This window comes from Ochotona princeps, chromosome 17 (genome assembly GCF_030435755.1).
Source record: "Ochotona princeps isolate mOchPri1 chromosome 17, mOchPri1.hap1, whole genome shotgun sequence".
NCBI classification, from domain to species: domain Eukaryota; kingdom Metazoa; phylum Chordata; class Mammalia; order Lagomorpha; family Ochotonidae; genus Ochotona; species Ochotona princeps.
Window position 1 is genome coordinate 47,822,206 of NC_080848.1, and position 18,573 is coordinate 47,840,778.

General features: G+C 52.8%; 1 protein-coding gene across 2 annotated transcripts in view; it reads left to right on the forward strand.

The window, feature by feature from the left end:
* Nucleotides 1-1,053: 1,053 nt before the first annotated feature.
* The window catches only part of PMP22 (peripheral myelin protein 22), a 29,780-nt gene continuing 12,260 nt past the window's right edge, over nucleotides 1,054-18,573 (forward strand). Inside the window, exons 1-3 of one of the 2 annotated variants that reach the window (XM_058676009.1) lie at nucleotides 1,054-1,194; nucleotides 5,286-5,415; nucleotides 6,451-6,550. In XM_058676009.1, the coding sequence (XP_058531992.1) occupies nucleotides 5,338-5,415; nucleotides 6,451-6,550 (178 nt within the window). In that variant the 5' untranslated portion in view covers nucleotides 1,054-1,194; nucleotides 5,286-5,337. Of the gene's footprint in view, nucleotides 1,195-3,487; nucleotides 3,635-5,285; nucleotides 5,416-6,450; nucleotides 6,551-18,573 lie in introns of those variants that run through there. The other variant, XM_004594724.3, reaches the window with a different exon arrangement.

Genomic DNA, 18,573 nt, shown 5'->3' on the forward strand with positions numbered 1-18,573 from the left:
ATTTCACATTCTGAAAAGGCGAAAATCATGAACTCGCCCCACTGGCAGCGGTTGCAGCTGGAGCTTGGGAGTGAGGGGACTGTTCTTTAGGGTTGGGGGGCAGTGACTGTCAGCTGCAGAGGGCCAGAAATCAACCCATGGGTGGGCGGCAGGCGGGCAGCCACGGGTTCTCCATGCCAGCTGCAGCTCACCAAAAGAGGCAGGCCTTGAGGGAGTTACAGGAGCTCAGCTCTCTATCCCTGCCTTTCAAATAAGTAGAAATCAACCAAACACATGCAGATGAGTTGATTGAGTGAACATTAAAAGCAGAGCCAAGAGAAGGAACCTCCCTAAGTGTGTTTCTGATCTGCTGCCAGGGTGGTTTGCAGCGGCAGAGTCCAGGCAGGCAGGATGGGTGTCAGAGCCAAGTGCGGCCCCATTTGGTGACAAAGGCTCTGGATCCCTCTCTGGCCTAAGATCCTTCTCTGAGAAATGGCTTGGTGCTGATTCAAGCAGCTTTACTAGCACACATATAACACTGTGCACATGGATCCTACGCATGCCATTCCAGGGTTTTAAAAAGCTCAGGCAAGGGCCTGCACCTTTGCGTAGTAAGCTAAGGCACCGCCTAGAGCCCCAGCATCTGATATGAGCATCGGTTTGAGTTCCAGCTGTTCCAGTTCTGATCCAGCTATCTGATAATGGCCTGGGAAAGCAGCAGAGGATGGCCCAAGACATATCATGAAAAATTTATACTCTGACTTTTTTTTTCGGTGGTGGTGGTGGGGAGGAGAACCCAAATCAACTGCTCTTAAAGAACTCTTGTGTCTTGCAAAATTCCCTGGGACTCTGGGGATCTCCTTGCTGTCCACACCTCTCCCAGGTATCATATACATCCAGTGCATGCTGAGTTTGGAATCCCCTGATGGCTCTTGCACAGAAGCTTCAGGGAGCTGGGTACTGTCTCTTTAAATAGTCAAGGTCCAGATCAGCTCAGGCCACCCTGACATATCCCAGCATTGGGCCAGCCTCTGCATAAACTGGAAGGGCCCCTGCTGTGGTTTCATGCACTTGAAGGGAGCTGCTCTCGGGGACAGCCCCTGGAGCCTGGCTGGACAAAACAGTGGGTCTCTGGCTGCTCCGTGGGAGAGGACCTGACCTTGGCCCCCTCTTGCATTGGATTGCAAGGAAATCCACGTGGAGCAAGGTGGGCCGGTGAGTTCCAATGGCAGACTGTGCTTTGGGGGTGGTGTGAGCTGTGTTCCATAGAGTTGCCCAATCCCCTCCTCCTCTCCCTTCCCCCTCCCCACTCCCCCTGACTGCAAATGGAAAGGGCTGCAACCCAGGTGGTGCATTTGTGTTGGAAGCCACTGGAGGAATCTTTTAGAGCTTTGGTGGAGAGTTGGCTGTGGGCTCTGGCTGGGGAGGCAGTGAGCTCATCCATCTGAGTGCCTGGAGACCTCAGCATTTGGTGGCTGGGGAGGAGGGGTTCCGTGTGCACACAGCTAGCAGGTGATTTAGTAAACAGGTGGAGGCAGAAGTTTTCATCTGTGGCGGGGCCAGGCCCTGAGGATGGCTGAGCCTGGTGGGTCCTGCAGCGAGCCTGGTGGGACCAGCGAGGCAGCGAGGCAGGAGGCAGCGAGGAGGGCTCAGCTGCCTGGTGCCTTCCAGTGCCCGAGTGGAAATCCTGGGTCCCATGGGGAGGAAGTTGGGAGCTGTGCCTTACAACGTGTGTGTTTTTCTAGATGTGGTTGATAGTCTATGCAAAAGTTTACTTTGAAACACACACACACACACACACACACACACACAGAATCAGAAAGCAAAGCCAGAAATACGTATTTGTAATATTTGTGAAGCGCTGCTGAGACACTACAGGGCACTTAGCACACAGATGTTGGTTAAGCAAAGACTCAGTGGCTGAAAACTAGGATAAATGTGACCTCCCAAACGACCCTTGGAGGGGAGCTCTAGCGGAATCACTTTCACAGAACCGTGTCTCACAGGCACAGCAAACCTCGGTTCAGAGTTAAGAGTTGAAAGCTATTTTCACGCCAAGGTGGGTCAGTTATGCCATGCAGAGTTGGTCTGAGGGTTACCTGACTGCAGAGGAGAAAATCCAAGCTCAGCAGTCTTCGGAACCTCTCCAAGTTCACGTGGAAGTGAACCCAACAAGTCTGAGTTCCAAGCGAGCATGCGTTCACCATTGGACCGCACTGTCTCTCACAGACTCTCTATGGCAAAGTCCAAGTGAAGTGCCAGGTGTACCACATACCTGGAGTCAAGCGTTCTAGAAGCAGTCCTTTACATCCGAGAGCACGGTCAAAGTTTTCAAATTTACTTGAAAGAGAAGAGGCTAGGATTAAGCTAATGTGGAAGCTAGTCTGAGACAAAAAAAAAAAAAATATGGGGAATGCTTAGAATCATTTGAAAGAGGTTGTCAGACTAGATACACCGGTAGGGAGGGGTGTGTGTGTGCGCGAGCGCGCGCGCGCGCGCGCGCAGCGCTGCATTCGTAGGCAAATCAAGTTTAACATTCACATCCCAACCTCCTGTTGCTTGTATCTAGTTGGTCTGCGATCCTGCCACTGTGGGTGCCCCAGCGCATCAAGCCTCTCTCGCTGTCCCGCTGGGCGGACCACATTTAGGCGGAGATGAATCAGCTGCTTTCGCTGCTGGCTGCTCTCCCCTCCACCTCCAATGGCCACCTCCCTCACCGTCCACCCCTCTCCCCGCCCCGACCCCGTGGCCCGAAGAACGCCAGCCAGGGGTGGAAGCCACGCCAAAGTGCTGCAGGCAAACTTCTCTTGGAGCTTCCTGGGCGGCAGCCCGGCTTTGCCTGCTCCAGGAGGAGCCCCTATCCCAGGGGTCACGCAAGTCAGTCTCGCTCGCCCCGCGGCACCCGAAGTTCCACCCAGGTTGCGCCCTGCTTCTCCATCCCACTCCGACTAGATCGCTGCCCCGGACTCCCAGGCAGTCGTTCGCGCTTCCTAGGCGCAAAGCTAGGCGTGGCGTCCCAGGCAAGCCAGGTGCACCTGGACCCGAGAGCCAGAAGCGCGCGGCTTCCAGCCCTCAGGCTAGGGGACAGCTAGGAGGAGAGCAATTGGGCTCCAGTGTCCCCGAGGCGTGGGCGCAGTCGCGTCAGTGCTGCACGAAGCACTGCGCTGGGCACCGTCTGGCACAGAGGTTTTTGACTTTTTGTTTTTTCCATGTGGGCCGAGGTGGGGTTGCGGCAGGGCAGGGAGGCCAGTTTCCATGATCTGGGCGGGAACCCGGGAGGCGAGAAAAAGTAAAGCGGCTTCCAGGGTCGAGTGAAAAAAAAAAAAAAAAAAAAAGTGGCCGCGGCGGCAGCGACGGGTTTTTGTAGAGATGGACTTTTTCAAGGGCAAGAAACAGTCTGCTGCCCTCTCTCGCGCCCTCCCCTTGGCCCCTCTCGCCTCCCCCGGAGTCCCGCCCTGGCGCACACCACGAACCCAGGGACACACCCTCCTGCAAGCGACGCAAACAGGGCGTTGCTCCGGTTAAAGGGGAACGCCGGGAGCCTTCCACTGCCCCCTTTGCTTCGCGCGCGCTAAGTCTTTGGGGAACGCCAGTCGCCTAGCCAACCCATCCCAGTCGAGGATCTAAGGCACCGGCTAACGACTCCCTTTGGGCTGTAAGTAACTACATAGGGCGAAATCGGGGAGAGGATGGCAGAGAGAAAACGCGGGCATCACCCGTCGAGGTCGTGCCCGGTAGCCCCGCGCAGCAGACAGGCGCGGGCTCCGGTAGAGATCCTCCCTCCCGCTCCCCACCCCTGGTCTCGGGAGAGCCTTCCGTGCGCTCCGCCTGCCGGGCAGTTCCTTTGGGTGTGTAGTTCCTTCAGGGATGGGGGCTGGTGTTCGGCTCCAGGGTCTGGGAGCCTTGTTTGGAAAGGGGACACAGGGCACGCAGCCCCCCTGCGGCGAACATCTCAGGGGTCCCGGCCCTTTCGGTTCTCCCTTCCTCCACCCCCCCACCCCCGCCCCAGCTGCTGGCCACACGCCCAAGCACTCTGCTTTTGGCGCTCCAGACCATCCGATTCAATGGATGGCCTCTGGAAGACGCGACGAAACTCCAGCGTTGCTGCTGCGTCTTTCAGAGTTTCTTGCAGCAGCTAAAAACAGAGGAGCGGCCTGGGCTTGGGCACTTACAAGACAAGGCTTTTAGGAACCAAGTGGTCAGCCACTCTTCAGGTCCTCAGAGTCCAAAGGGACAGCACAAGACCCCAGGGCTGCCTGCTGTTAGAGGATAGCCTACTGGTTCATCGTTTGCCATCTTCTCTCCCAGCCTCAGGCTGTTGCCAAGGCTGGACCGAGCCCACGTCTGGGTTTCAGTGTGGCCTGGGATCCTAAGGCTAGATCCTCAGGCGAACACTTGCACGTGCGCCCAGGCAGCTGGTCCAGGGGTGCAAAGTGCTCCTAGTCCTTCCCCGGGGGCTGCGGTGGAGGAAAGCACGTTTGGACGGGAAGCGCGCAGGGGCCGGGCAGCCTTTCTGGGCCGTTCTTTCCTTTCCACACTCCTCCCCTCCCGACTCGGCCCTGTCTCTCCATTGCCCGCCAGTGTCTCGATGCCAGGCGGAGCTGGGGGCCAGGACACTGGAAGACCTGATTGGAAACTCAGAGGCTAACGGAATCGGCTAGGCGCGCCAGAGTTTGGGAAAGCAGCGTCCCAGCCACGTTGTTTTCGCGTACAACATGCAATGGGCACTCCCTGGGGGCTCTGGGCGTCCACCCGCAGCACCTCTACCTCTAACCTGCAGGGAAATTCGCCCTCTGTGTAGGGGTTCAGGAGAAAGTGGAGTGTCTTCTTTCTTCAACTCAGGCTGCCTTTGCCCAGGGGAGGAGGTGCCCAGGCTGGAGATGGGGAAGGCGAATGAAAAAACCTGCTGGGGCGGTGGGTGGGTGGGGTACAGCTCCACAATTTGGAAAATCGTTGTCTTCCGGGGAGTGGGGAGGGAGAGGGGGCTTTGGACACGCGCGCCTGCAGCGGCGCTTGGGTGCCAAGAGCTGTTCCTTGGCCGGCTGCGGGTGGGCAGGGGATCCCGCGGACGGCTGCTGCCCCCTCTTGGCCGCGGGGCGGCGCGAGGGCGCGCTCACTCTCGGTGGACGGGCGCTGGGCCAGGCCCGGGCATTCCGCTAAGCGCCTAGGATCCCTCCCTCCTCTGCGCGCTCCTCCCCAGCCCAGCCCAGCCCAGCCCAGCCCAGCCCAGCCCAGCCCCAGCAGTCTGTTGGTCACAGCCTTGGGGCCTCGCCTTCTCACAGCTGGCACTCTTTCTCCCCGGGCAGGCAGGCAGGCAGACAGACAGGCGACTCCGCCGCGCAGACACTCGCCGCCAGAATGTTGCTGCTATTGCTGGGAATCATAGTCCTCCACGTGGCCGTGCTGGTGCTGCTGTTCGTGTCCACCATCGTCAGCGTGAGTGTCCTCGACGCGCGCACTCCTGGGCCCCTGCTCCCGCCCAACTCCAGCACTGGAAGCCTCAGATGTCCCAGAGCGTTGATTTATTGACCTTGTTCTTTTTTTTTTAAATAAACAAACAATTTTCTGGTCATTTGTCCTCTCCAGTCCATCGCTTGGAGAAAGGCAGAACAGATTCAGAGATGGGAAAGAAGCCAGTACCCTGAGGACTAGGGAGCTGGCACCTCCTCCGGGAAGTCCAGGCACCTGGATTGCATGTCCAGGCCAGGTTGAACTCAGTTGAGAAGTCTGGTTAGCTCCTACTTCCTGCCCCCCACTTGATGCATGCAATCCTTCTTAAAGTTGAATATTGCTGCGACACTTCATTTCCTCCAAGTCACCGCACAGGTCCCTTGGATAGCTTTGCCTCTCAACTCCTCCCATCTCCCCCCCCTGCAGCCCGCCTCCCGTCCCTTTTTTGGATTTGAGAGTGTGAAGTTGTGCAGTTCTAGAAAGAGAGCTCAGGGGTCCCAGGTCCTTGCTGATGAGACCTCCGGCTGGTGTGGAGAGGTGGTGTGGACTGGGCGGCATTCGCTGGCTCTGGGACTGGCCCTTCCTGGCCAGGGCAAAGCGCAATTCCCTGAGTCTTGCTGGGGGAAATCGTGCAGCTGGGAGCTGCAGCTTATGCCTGAGATAATCTTGTCTGATATGAATTCCCAGCAAGGTCAAGGGCTCACAGGAAACCGGAGTGAAAGCTCAAATGCTGAGTTTGACCGAGGTTGTGTGTGCTATAATACACACCTCTGCATATGGCCGTGTGTGTGTGTGTGTGTGTGTGTGTGTGTGTGTAAGGGGTGCTTTTTGTTCATGGAACCCCGGCTGTCACCTCAACATGATGCCTGCACCATAGTACCTCTCCATCTTCTATGTGGGTCCAGTGGCCACCCTGGGTCAGGGCAGGGACAGGGGCAGGCAGGCTGGGCATCCCAAGTGGATGTGGCAGCTCTGAGCTGTGCCTCTGCTCACCCGAGGGAACCTTCTGGTTGTTTCTAGCATTGGCTCAAGGGCAATGGATACTCCACTGACCTCTGGCAGAACTGCAGTACGTCCTCCTCTGGGAACATCCAGCATTGCTTCTCCTCCTCGGCAAACGGTGAGCCAGGGGACACATCCTCATGGGGCGTCATTGCTGTGAGGGAGGTATGACGGGAGGTGACAGGGAGCGCGACAGACAGACCTAGCCTGAAGGACAAGACACAGGGGGCCAGCGGAGGCAGCGAGCTGGCTGTCCAGCAGCCCCCCTGGGTACATGGGCTCTGACAGGTGTCTGTGGATTAAGTGATTGCCTCTGTCCAGAGATGTCTTGTTCCTCTTGCTCCTCCTCGTTGAGGGCTGTGTCGAGGATGCTGCAGCCGGCTGGCTTCCTGCAGTGATAAAGACAGTTACACCCTGTCTTGGGCTTTGGTAGTATCTCCCAGCATCACAGTGTTTTTCGGGTGTTTTCTCATAGCAACATGGGGACTTGAAGGTGGTTGGCAAAACTCCCAGCTGAGCCTGGGGTCCTGCATCTGGAAGACTGAATTTCTCCTTGTGGCCGTACTGGGGCAACACGGGAAACCAGGTTTTATCAGGGTTGAGTTAAGGGAGGCAGTGAGGCACCTGTTACATACCTTTCTCCCTCCTCCCGCACCTGTATCAAGCACCCAAGGGTGGGGGGAGAGTACTGTGCTGCGCAGGGTTCCCTGGGTCTTGGGAGGCAGAGGATGTCTTTTGCTGGTGACTGGGTGGGTCACAGTGATTGGGATTCAGACCCCAGAGTGAGCCTGGCTTGTCACACTGAGCTATTGCAAAGCCTCAGCCCTTAGCCCGGAGAGGAAAGGAAAATATGCCAAGCTCCCTCAACCTTGTAGGTTTCAAAGGCCAATCAAGTTTAGCTGTAAACGTTACTGCTGCGATTCCTGGGTTCCCTATTTACGTTGGAGAGCCACCCTGCAGAAGAGGAACCAGTTCAGACTCTGTCCAGGCGAGCGGGCTGTGACTCGCCGCCCTTGGCTTTGACTTTGCATTCTGCAGTCTCTCTGTTGGGCTTCTCCTTCTGTGAGCTCTGTTCCCAGCAGCACACGGGGGTGTCTCCGTGGAAATGCTCAATTGCAAATGGACATGGGGTGGGTGTGAGAGGGGGTGCAAGCAAATTAGGAGGAAACTGGCTTGATGTTTCCTGCTTCCTGGGGATGGAGGGGGAGGGAAGACCCTAGTGTTGCCTGGGGAACCACTGGACTCCAACTCTCCTGAACAAGCTGGGCTTCGGGCCTGCAGTAGAGCACAACACCTCTAAGCCATCTCAGAGTTCAGTTCTCAGCTGCAGCTCCTGACTCCAGCTGCCTGCTAAGGTGCACCTGGGAGGCCGTCATTGATGGCTCAAGGTGCTGGGTTCCTGCCCACGCACATGGGAGACCTGGAGTGAGTTCTTGGCTCCCAGCGTCTGTCGGTCCTGCACCCTGGCCTGGCCCCAGCTGTTGCAGGCATTTGGGGATTGAACCGGGAGTGATGTCTCGTGGTCTCTGCATCTCAAACAACTAACCTTATTAATAAACAAATGCCACCATCCAGAAGGTTGCCTCTTGCTTGGTGAGTTGGCACCCGGGTAGGTGAAATACTCAGAAGCGCCTGGGAATGTGATGTCCCCCAAACCACTGCTGTTTCTCCAAAGCCATTGGCAACTCGGATCTCTGTGGAGTCTGAAGTTTCCAGCCACTCCTGCGCAGGAGTCTCCGCACTCGCTGCTGACACCTGGTGGTCACCAGTGGCAGTTCAGCCCACGGAGGAGGAGGAGGTGGCCTGGGAGGGCAGGCTCTCTCTGATGGACTCTGGTATCAGTGCCCTGCGGGCGCCATCCCCAAGTGGCATCGGCCACGCGGGGTTGGCACGGAACCTAGGACTGTTTGGCCCGAAAGGGGCCGATTTGGCAGTTGAGCTGAGCTTTCAGCAGAGCTAAGTTGTGTGCAAACCATGCAGAGGAGGGAGGGAGACAGGTCTCCTGCTGTTCTGAGTAGCTGTTTACTGGTGGGAGAGGTTTTAATGCTATTTCAAACCGGAAAGTTCTTCTCTCTCAGCTTGCCCCTTGCAGGCTCGGCCAATTTGTCTGGGCTAAGAATCCATGGCTTTGAGGTGTTGAGTAAAGCTGGTCGCTTCCCACGGCGGGTGGGAGGGTCGTCGCTTCCTCCTTGCTGTCTGCCTCCTTGGCTCTCCCAGGAGGAGCACTTGCAAGACATCTGGACACACCTGTTAGTGGGCTGGGTTTGTTTCCAATCGTGCTTGTGCACAATCAGTCCTCATCTTTGTGCCTGTGGCTTGTGGTGACAAATTCAGCTCTCAACGGACATTCCTCAGGGACACCCTTTGCCCTCGCTGCCTGCTTTTAGAAGCCTCTGTTGACATAAAGAACAGATTTCGAAGGTGCCATCCTAAGACGATCATCCACTTCCCTGCCTTTCCTGGTCTTGCCAGTGGTTGTGGAGAACAGCAAGGTGGAAAATTATCTAATTTTCGGCAGTCATCTGCTTGCCTTGACACATGAACTCCGTCAGTGACAAACCATTGCTCGCGGGTGTATCTGCTCGTCGTATAGTGGCGATCCTCAGCATGGTTACGGGTCATCTATTTGTGTAGACTTCGTGACCAGTGAGTTCTGGGGAAACCAAGTGGTTTATACCACTGGCTGCTCGTTTTCAATAGTGGGGGCGTCTCTCTCTCTCTCTCTCTCTCTCTGGGGGTTGCCACCTGCACGGTCCCTGGTACCCACCCCTGGCTTTGTACCCTGCCACAGTCTTACCAATGAGCTTACATGTGGTCTGAAGATTGTGCCCAAGCTATTTCTTGACATTGGAAGAAGCTTGAGGTTTTTTCTGCCTGCCTTCTTGCATCTAGAAATTTCTGAATGTGCTTCCCGATTTCTTTTCCAATCTGGCAGGAGGTGTCAATCAAAGCGTGATCATTCTGACCTTGAGTGGGGATGCTTGTTTAGTTCAGGAAGTCCAAGGATCAGGGAGTGATGGGTTTGGCCTTAGTGTGACTCCCCAGCCTCCATGAGGAGTCAGCAGATAAGAATGGAGGGATGAGTCAGCCACTGTGAGGGCAGCCTAGGACAGATGCCCAGCCCACAGGCCCGGACAGACAGTGCCAGGACTTGAGGAGGAAGTGGATGGAAATTCTCTGGTGGGAGGTGGAATCTGATCCATCCTCCAAAGGATGGGTGGGGTGTAAAGCCAGAGGGAGTACGTTGCCCCTTTGAGCAAGGATGTGACCTAAATCCAGGAGCAAGCAATGCATGGGACAAGGTAGACCAGCTAGTAAAGATGAAAATCCATTGTGTTCTAACAGACCATCTTCAAATGACAACTGCCAATATGGCAGTCTGAAAGCAGGCTGGGAGAAGAGTGCCAGGCACTTTCTACCTCATTTCTCTGCTGTCTCTTTGGTCTGACCCTCATCTTCCCAAACCAAAAGGTTGCTAGAACTCTAGCCATCTTCTCTATATTTGAAGTAGGAGGGGTGGAGAAGAGAAAGACTCTGTCCGTGTCCTTCTTAATGCCATATCCCTAAGTCCCAGCATGGAGGTCTATCTTAGTCATAGGGTTGCACCTGCACTTGCTAGCAAGCAGTTGAGAACTGACTCAAGACAGAGAAATAGAAATAGCAAGCCCCTCCCGCTGAACCTGGCCTGAAATGCTTCTCTCCGAGGCCTTGGCTGTACCCTCTGTGCCCAGTGGCATGCTCAAACAGCAGGCTCCCTGGCTTGGATGCAGGGCCGGATTCCTTCAGCATTCTTTGGATACTCTGTGTCTGCATCTCCCACTCGCTGTTGGCAACACCGACCTGTGTCGGCAGCTGGAGACTCCTCTCTCTTCCTCTCCCATCTCCCTGGTTGGGAGTGAAGCTGCCATGTGTCCTTTGCTCTCAATTCAGATATCCTTCTCCCAACTCCAGCACCCCCTCCATCCCAGCTATCTGAAGTTTATCTCCTTGCTCCATTGTATCCCCCGTGCCTTTACTACTTCCCAGAGTCTCATTGCTGCCGCTCTGTCCCCAGGGCACACCACCTGGTCCCTCTCTTGCTTCCTCTTGAGTCACTTCTCTACTGAATCCCAAGCTGATCCTGTGGCTGGATCCTCACTTTGAACCTCCCGGTGAAGCTGTTAACCAGGCCATGGGAATCCGCCTGCCTGACCTGCTCCCATGTCTATGGCATTGGTGAAGTGCCCCTCACCCCGGCACGTCAGCCTGCCTTTTCATCGTCAACCTCTCACTTCAGCATACCTCCCTCCTCCCTAGATGTTCTCTTCTTTGGAACTGTTTGGTGGACATCTCTGAAGGACTAGAAGCTCTTTTTAAAATATCTATTTATGTTTATGGGTAAGGCAGATCAGATTTATGGAGACAAGAAGAAGCAAAGACCTTGCATCTTTAGTGATTCGCTCCCCAGATGGCTGTGATGGCCGGAGCTAAGCCAATCTGGATCTTCTTCCGGGTCTCCCACGTGGGTGCAGGGTCCCAAGGCTTTGGGCCGTCCTCGACTGCTTTCCCAGGCCACAGGCAGGGAGCTGGATGGGAAGTGGAGTAGCTAGGACATGAAGCAGTGCCCATATGGGATCTCAGCAATTGCAAGGTGAGGATTTAACCATTGAGCCATCGTGCTGGGCCCAACTAGATGATCTTGAACCACTGGAAGCAGCAGAGTGAAGAAGAGCTGACCTTCGCATAGGGTTGCCCTGTCCGTCAAAGGTCTGAGGCTTGGTACAGCCAGAACCTCCCAGATCAGATCAGTCTGAGAAGTCATCACCTCCATTTCTCTGTACCAAACCTCCTTCCCCTGCCGCTTTCTCTCTTAGTCCCAGAGGGCTTAAGCAAAGGATGTGCTGTTGAGGGAACTACTACTACTTTTTGTTGTGAGCTTGGCAGAAGGTGCAAACAGCGAACCCATGTACTCCAAAAATATTATAACATCCCACCTCCTCTGGGCGGATCTGCTGTGGAGCAGGTCAGATCCCAGGGACCAGGTCAAATCCCAGGGACAGGGTCAGATCTGACAGACCAGGTCAGGATACAGGGAACAGGGATCAGGAACCAGGTCAGGTCACAGGAAACAGGCCAGATCCCAGGGAACAGGTCAGATCTCAGGGAACAGGTCGGATCGGAGGGACCAGGTCAGATTCCAGGGACTAGGTCAGGTAGCAGGGATGAGGTCAGGCTACAGGGAACAAGCTGTTTGGGAGCTGACAGGGTGAAACCTTGCCCTTGACCCTCGGTCTGGTCTTTGGGAGTGTCAGGTGGAGGCAGGGTGCCGGCAGAACTTGTCTCCAGCAGGACATGTGTCCCATGTCCTCTGTCCACTGCAGAGTCCTCTCTGATCTCAGAAGGACTAACAGGTTGATAAGCTTTTCCCCTGGAGATGTTAGACACCCACAATGCGTACCTTCTTTTTCAGGTTTGAAGAGAAAGTCCATGTGGTACTCCCAAACATAAAGGGGATAATTGCATCCTCTTCTAATCTGCCCGCATAGCATCCTTTGCCACAGCCAGGCCCTGGTGTCCGTCAGCTCTTGGTTTTATAGGTAGTTGTGGTATGCCCGAGCGCTTGGTGGATGAGGGAAACATTGGAGATAAGATGTGCTGTGTTTCAGTCCCTCAAGGATCTCATCTGAGGCCAGCTTGTAGGAGTTCAAGGGGAATGCTTACTGCAGTGTGAAACCACATGGGCCTCGGTCTTTATAGTCCCTGCTTCTAAAATACTTGCATCCTCGTCCCCAGAATTTTACCAGTATACTAAAAAAAAAAAAAAAAAAAAAAAAAAAAAAAATCCAGGCTATTTTCCAGGTGCATAAATTGCTCATGACATAGCCTGAGAGTGCAGCTGTTGGCTTCTGGCCCCTGGGAGAGGGCTGTTAGGGGTAATGTCTGCTGATTGACACACGGTACACACACAGGATCATCTAGCTGTAGAGCCCTGTGGCATAGGTCCACCATGTGTTCATGTTGCCGATGATGGGGACCTCATTACCTCTCAAGTGACCCCTTTTCCTTTTGGATAAGTCAACAATGAGGTGTATTCAATGTATGAGGCCCTGTTCCACAAACCAGGTGCCCAAGACAAAATCAGATCCCTACTCCTGTGCAGCTCACTTGTTTTGGGGGCTACCCAGCCCCTTTGTGACCCTAAGGAACAGGAAGTACTCACTGATTGGAATAGAAAGTTGCTGCTGGTCAGGACGAAGCTGTATTGAGACTCAAAAGATGAGACAGGACCAGTCATGGGAAAACACACACACACACACACACACACACACACACGCGCGCGCGAAAGTTCTAGAAGGAGAAGGGACAAGCTGAGGTCTGAGGCATGGAAGAATTTAATGTGTCTGGGTGCTGGTTGCAGGAAAGTGGGCTGAGGGACTGGGCCTTTAGGTCTTCTCTGGCTGTGGTGCTGAGAAGGACCAGGGGGGCACTCATGAAGTGCTCTTGTAGAAGAGTGGCATGGCCAGGCATTCACTGCATTTAATACTCCAAAGAACTGGGTACGTGGTGACTTAATGAAGCTGGTGGAGTGGAGGAGATGGGGCTAGTGACAAGGCTTACAGAAGGGTTGGTTGTAAGGAGTTAGGGGAAGCATGATTTGTGTGTATGTCAAGGTATTGGATGCAACTATATGGGGAGCAGCCGAGAAGAGAGGGCACAAGGAAGGGATTGGGGTGCAGAGCCAGGTTTTGGACACGCCCCTGGTTAGTGAGGGTCCAGGATCCTAATGGACTGTAATGCCAAGAGAACACACTATGTGATAAATTACTTTGTCAAACCCGTGTCTGCCCTGTCTTTTATTCAGTCACTCTAGTTGGCTTTGTTCATGCCCAGGGTACTAGGCTGGGTTCTCCTAAGTCACATGGCTCAACCTCAAGATTTTAACTTTTTCAGAGCAGCCCTGGACCAGCGGATGGTCACACTTCCTCATGCGCTGACTCTTCAGACACTTGAGGGCTGTAGTCTCATGCCTTCTCTCAGTTGCTGCCAGTATGGCATCCAATACAGCAAGCATGGGCCAATCCTCACTGCCCTGGAGCTGACTCCGTGGCTTGGTGTGGCGTACTTGTGATCAGAGAGCAAGGGGAGTCCCTTTGCTTTTCCTTCCCATACCCTTTTTTTTCCTCCTTCCTTTCTACCTTTTTGTATGTTCTGAATCTTAAAAAATGGAGGTTGGATCATTTCATGCATTAGCCTTCCAACATACTCTTGATCTTCTTGGAATCTCCTAGTGAGTTGAAATGGGAAACTCCACAGACTGAGTACTGGGGGCCTGGTTTCTGTGCCCTGGATCTACCTCCAACTAACATCTGAACAGATGCCTTGGCTTCTGGTTGCAGAGTGAGCCCTGGACATGGCCCCGAGTTAGGGACACATTCCTGTTCACATTCAGGATGCACAAAGGAACTTCACTGACTCCTAGAAAGAGGACTTTCATGACAAATTTGATGCAAACAATTGTGAAGTGTATGCACAGTCTTTTTTTTTAAACGGTAAGCATTTCTATGAACTTTTGAAGGCTCCTGGTATAGAATTAAAAATGTTTCTGAACCAAATCCATCTGGATATTTCATCTCCCCACATATTTTTTGAAGTATTCTCACAATTGGGGTGACCCTAAAAGGAGGTCACCTTGGAACTGGACCTTGGAATTTGGGCAGAAATCAGACAGCATAAGGACCAAAGAAGAATATCATGGGGCAGGACAGGTGGCTTACTGTACTGGGTGGGGGCAGAGGCTGCGTTCTCTCTAGCTCTTCATGTGTGGCCTGTTTGCCTATTTGGGGCAGCATTAGGGGTGGGAGTTCCTGATTGTTCTCATGTAGAGAATTTTTTTTAACCCAAAGAACTACTCTGCATTCTCCATCTTTGCAGTTTATGATTGCAGAGTTCTGACTAACTACGCTCCTTTCCAGTCACTTTCTGTGGCTAAACTCAGCATTTTCAGGTAGACTGTTCTTCAAAAAAAAAAATGGTTCCCTGAGAAATAACTTTGAAAAAAGTTGATCAGGCTTTTTGATCAATAATGCCAGGACTCCTCCTAGCTTTAGATAAGTCATTGTTTATTGTGGACCTCCAAGGAGGGAGGTTGAAAATACCTGATCTGGGAGCCCAGACCTCATCCCCCTTCCCCTTTTGGCATCTGTGGCTTCACTGAGTTTTCTAAGATCATTCCTTGGGAAACACAGTCTACGCTGATCTTCCTGTTTCTGGAATCTTCCAACAAGGGTATAAGAAAGAAGTCCCAAATACCTTGCTATTTTCAGGTGACCTGAGGTAACTCAGTGGCTGCCAGGAGCGCCGTGTTTCAAGTCCAGGAATCTGTGTGCGAAACAAGAAAATGGCAAATCACAAGACAAGTTGAAGGAACTAGTTCCTGTGCTTGCTTCAGGGCTCTGTGTTAGGGGTACATTAACTGCATGATGCTGTGGTTGAGTGTCCCTTTTCTCAAAGGCTCGGAAGCAGAAATGTTTGGGATTGCCATTCAGTCTGGATTTTGGAATGCTTACATAACATGAAATTCATCTATGTTGAATTTACATCAGATGCAAGGCATATTCAAAAACCCCATGGAAGATGTGTGTGATGAAAAAAGCCAGGTGTGCATGGATTCAAAAACAGCCCCCTCCCCAATATATTTATAAATTTCATTTTCCATGAAAGTAACTTTATGCCACCTCTTCAGTGCACCTATGGTTTGAGAGTGACCCGCCATGTGAGGTCAGGTTTGGGATTGTCCATGTATAGCATCATCCAAGTTTTGGAACCCTTTGAGTTTTTGAATTAGGGATGTAGCCTGGGTCAAGTTCAGACGGAATCCCTCCTTGCAAAGGTTCTTTATGCCTTGTAGGTTTTGCTTGAGTTTTAAAACACCCAGCACCTTTATCTATGCAAAACAACCTCCCCTGTGATCTGAGTCCCAATCCTGAGCTCCCAGCAGGCCTGTGTGGGGGGAAGAAATAGAAGCTGGTGACCTGGGAAGGCTCCAGCTGGTGGGCCCAGCCTGAAGGCAAAGGTCACGTTGTTTTGGATGGGGACCTCCTGGAGATGCAGCTATTTCTGGAATGGCATTTCTACTGAAAGAGAAGAAAACTGGTGATTTGTGTGATGGTCGTGGGTTGGAGGTTTGGGGGTGGGAGGGTTCTGGTCTTGGAGAGTCATGTGTTTTGGAAAGTAGCCCAGCCGTGTACAAAGAGAGGAGATATTGTCTCCTTCCCTTGGTGACTCATCCCTCTGCTGGGGCTGCTTCCTCCCAGCTTTTTGCCCTTCTGGTCTGCACAAGGTATCCCTTGCCTCTTGCAGTGTTCTGTCCGTCCTCTCACTTTCCACGGAACCTGTGCTCTCAAGTTAGGGAACTTGGATGAATTGCCCAAGAGGCGGGGCAGAGGTGCTGGGGAGTAGTGGCTGCTCCTGAATGACACAGAGGAACTGTTATATTTTAATAGTGCTGCTTCCTTTCTGAGCCCTTCCGTGACTAGGCTGTGGGCTCTGGGCTAAGAATACAGCTGAGGGGGCAGATGTATTTCCTTCCCTGCTCAACTGACCCTGCGGCGTGAATCTGACCTTGAAGAGAGCTTTGACGCTTGCACTGGCCAAACCTCAAGCTTCCCCTTCTCTGCTGGGGCGTGCCACCATTGAGAATTCTGCAAATGTTGACACTGGTGAGGCCTGGAGGTTGGCATTGGAAATGGGGCTTTGGTCATCATGGTGGACTCATAATTTGTGTGTGAGTGTGTGAGTGTGTGGTGGGGTGGAATGAGGTTTGGGTCACTACGGGGGCTTGGCTAAGAATCCCCAAGTTTTCTGTGGATAACCTCTTGCTTTCCATCTTCTTTCTTACAACCATTCTCATTGTTTTGTGCCCATCGGACATCTTTTGCTTTAGCTACACTGGTGAGTGGTGGCCTGCAGGGCATGACAATGTCACGTGATTTGGAATATTGGATTTTGTTAAATAAAAGGCCCTTGGATGAATGGGCCACACCATTCATGTACACATTGGCAGCTGGCTATACCACAGGGATGGCCTTGAATAAGTGCCATAGAGACCATTTCACCTCCAACACCCACAGGATTTGCTGACTATTCACCATGGGCTTTGTCTCTGTTGCCTGGCTCTCTGTAGCATCCAGTGCTATAAATTGGATATGGGTTGATATCCAAGTTGAATCAAATGCATGTTAGAATCCTAATGAGTTTGCTTTGATAATCTGGTCCCCATTAGAATGATGTTTGGTATGACCCAGTTGCAGACACATTGGGAACTGCAGCCTTGTAAAGCCAGGAATCCAGCCTTCTGTCTAGGCCTTCCCCAAGGGTTCTGGGACCCGAAGATCTTGAACTATCACTCCTGTCTTCTCTGGTTTGTTTTAGCAGAGGTGGGACTTGAACCCAGCTAGTCTGATGCGGGATGCAGGCATCTCAAGCGGCATCTTTTTTTAAGATTCATTTATTTTTATTTGAAAGGCAGATTTGCAGAGAGAAAGAGAGACAGAGATAGAGAGATCTTTCTTCTGCTGGTTCATTCCCCAAATGGCTGCAATGGTTGGAGCTAAGCCAGTCTGAAGTTGGGAGCCAGGAAGTTCTTCTGGGTCTCCTACGTGGATTCAGGGGTCCAAGGACTTGGGTTGTCCTTCACTGCTTTTGCAGATCATAAACAGGGAGCTGGATCAGAAGAGGAGCAGCCAGAACACAAACTGGTGCCCATATGGGATGCTGGCACCACAGGGCAGAGCATTGGCCTGCTATGCCATCACACCAGCCGCTTGAGCAGTACCTTCATCTCTGTGTCAAACATCCATCCTAAGCTGAGTCTTTAAATGGGGTTTTTTGCACCATCCTCTCACAGAGGACCTTTACAGCACCTCGCTCAATGGATCATGACAACAACCTTTTAAGCTATGCTAGTACTCAAGTTGGAGGAGATTCAGACCAAAGCCTAGGTAGAGCCGGTGGTCCGTGATGATGACACATGGCTGCCAGTAGCGTCAGGCCTGGCACATCCTTGCTTGGGGGCCTGTCCTCATCACCTGCCCTTTCTGGAGTGTATGCCATCTGTTGTCTGCCAGTGCCTACCCTCCATCCCCGTAGGCCAGTGCTGCTGGCCTGGGACCTGTCATCAACGAGCTTAGCAATCTTTCCCTGGTTCTGTGGCCTCCTCTGTGGTCAGGGTGGTTGGGGGCCAGGCTCTTGGGGCTGAACAGGAGACTGCTTCCTCCTGGGCTCAGTTCTGTTTCTTCCTCACTAGCTCCTGCTGGATGGCACTTTGAGGCAAAGGAGAAGTCCCTTTTCTTCTCGCATGTGGAGCTTCCCTTCTGCTCAGGATTGTCGTGGATCCCTGAGTTTTGGGAGCCTGACTTTGAACAGAGGGTTGTCTGGCTGAGGCTTCCTTACCGGTAACCCTTTCCATTGGTTTGAATCTTACAAATAGTCCCTGGTTCCAATCCGTCAGTGGATACTAAACTCTGCAGGTGCAGTGTGCAGTTTTTGCATCCTGTATATACACATCCTCCTGTATACTTTCAGTCATCTCCAGATTGCCTACAATACACAGTGTAAATGCTGTATAAATGGCTGTTACACTCTGCTGCTTAGGGGATAGTGGCAAGAGGAAAGACAGCCTGTACATATTGAGTACAGGCACTTTTTTTCAAAAATTCCTTTTGAAAAATATCTTTATTGGAGAGGCAGAGGGAAATAGAGCTCTCATCTGTTGGATCACTCCCCAAATGTCCACACTGCTTGGCCGAAGTCCGGAGCCAGAAACTCAATACAGGTCTGCCATGGTGGTGGTGAGAAGCCAAGTGCTCGAGCCTTCAGTTTCTGCTCCTTGCAGTGTGTATGAGCAGGGAGCTGCACATGGGAGAAACCAGGGCTCAGATCTGGGGACTGTGTTATGGGTGGCAACATCCCAACCGGCGGCTTACTTGTTAGGTCAAGTGCATGCCCCAGTTTGCTTCTTTTTCCCCCCTTCCAAGAACAGGTGTAAGTATGTGTGTGTGTATGCATATAGGTTTTAGTGTATGTTTATGTATTATCATGCCGTGTGAACACCTTACTTGTTCATTGCCTTGGAACTTTTTCAAAAGCTATGCACTTTTTTAT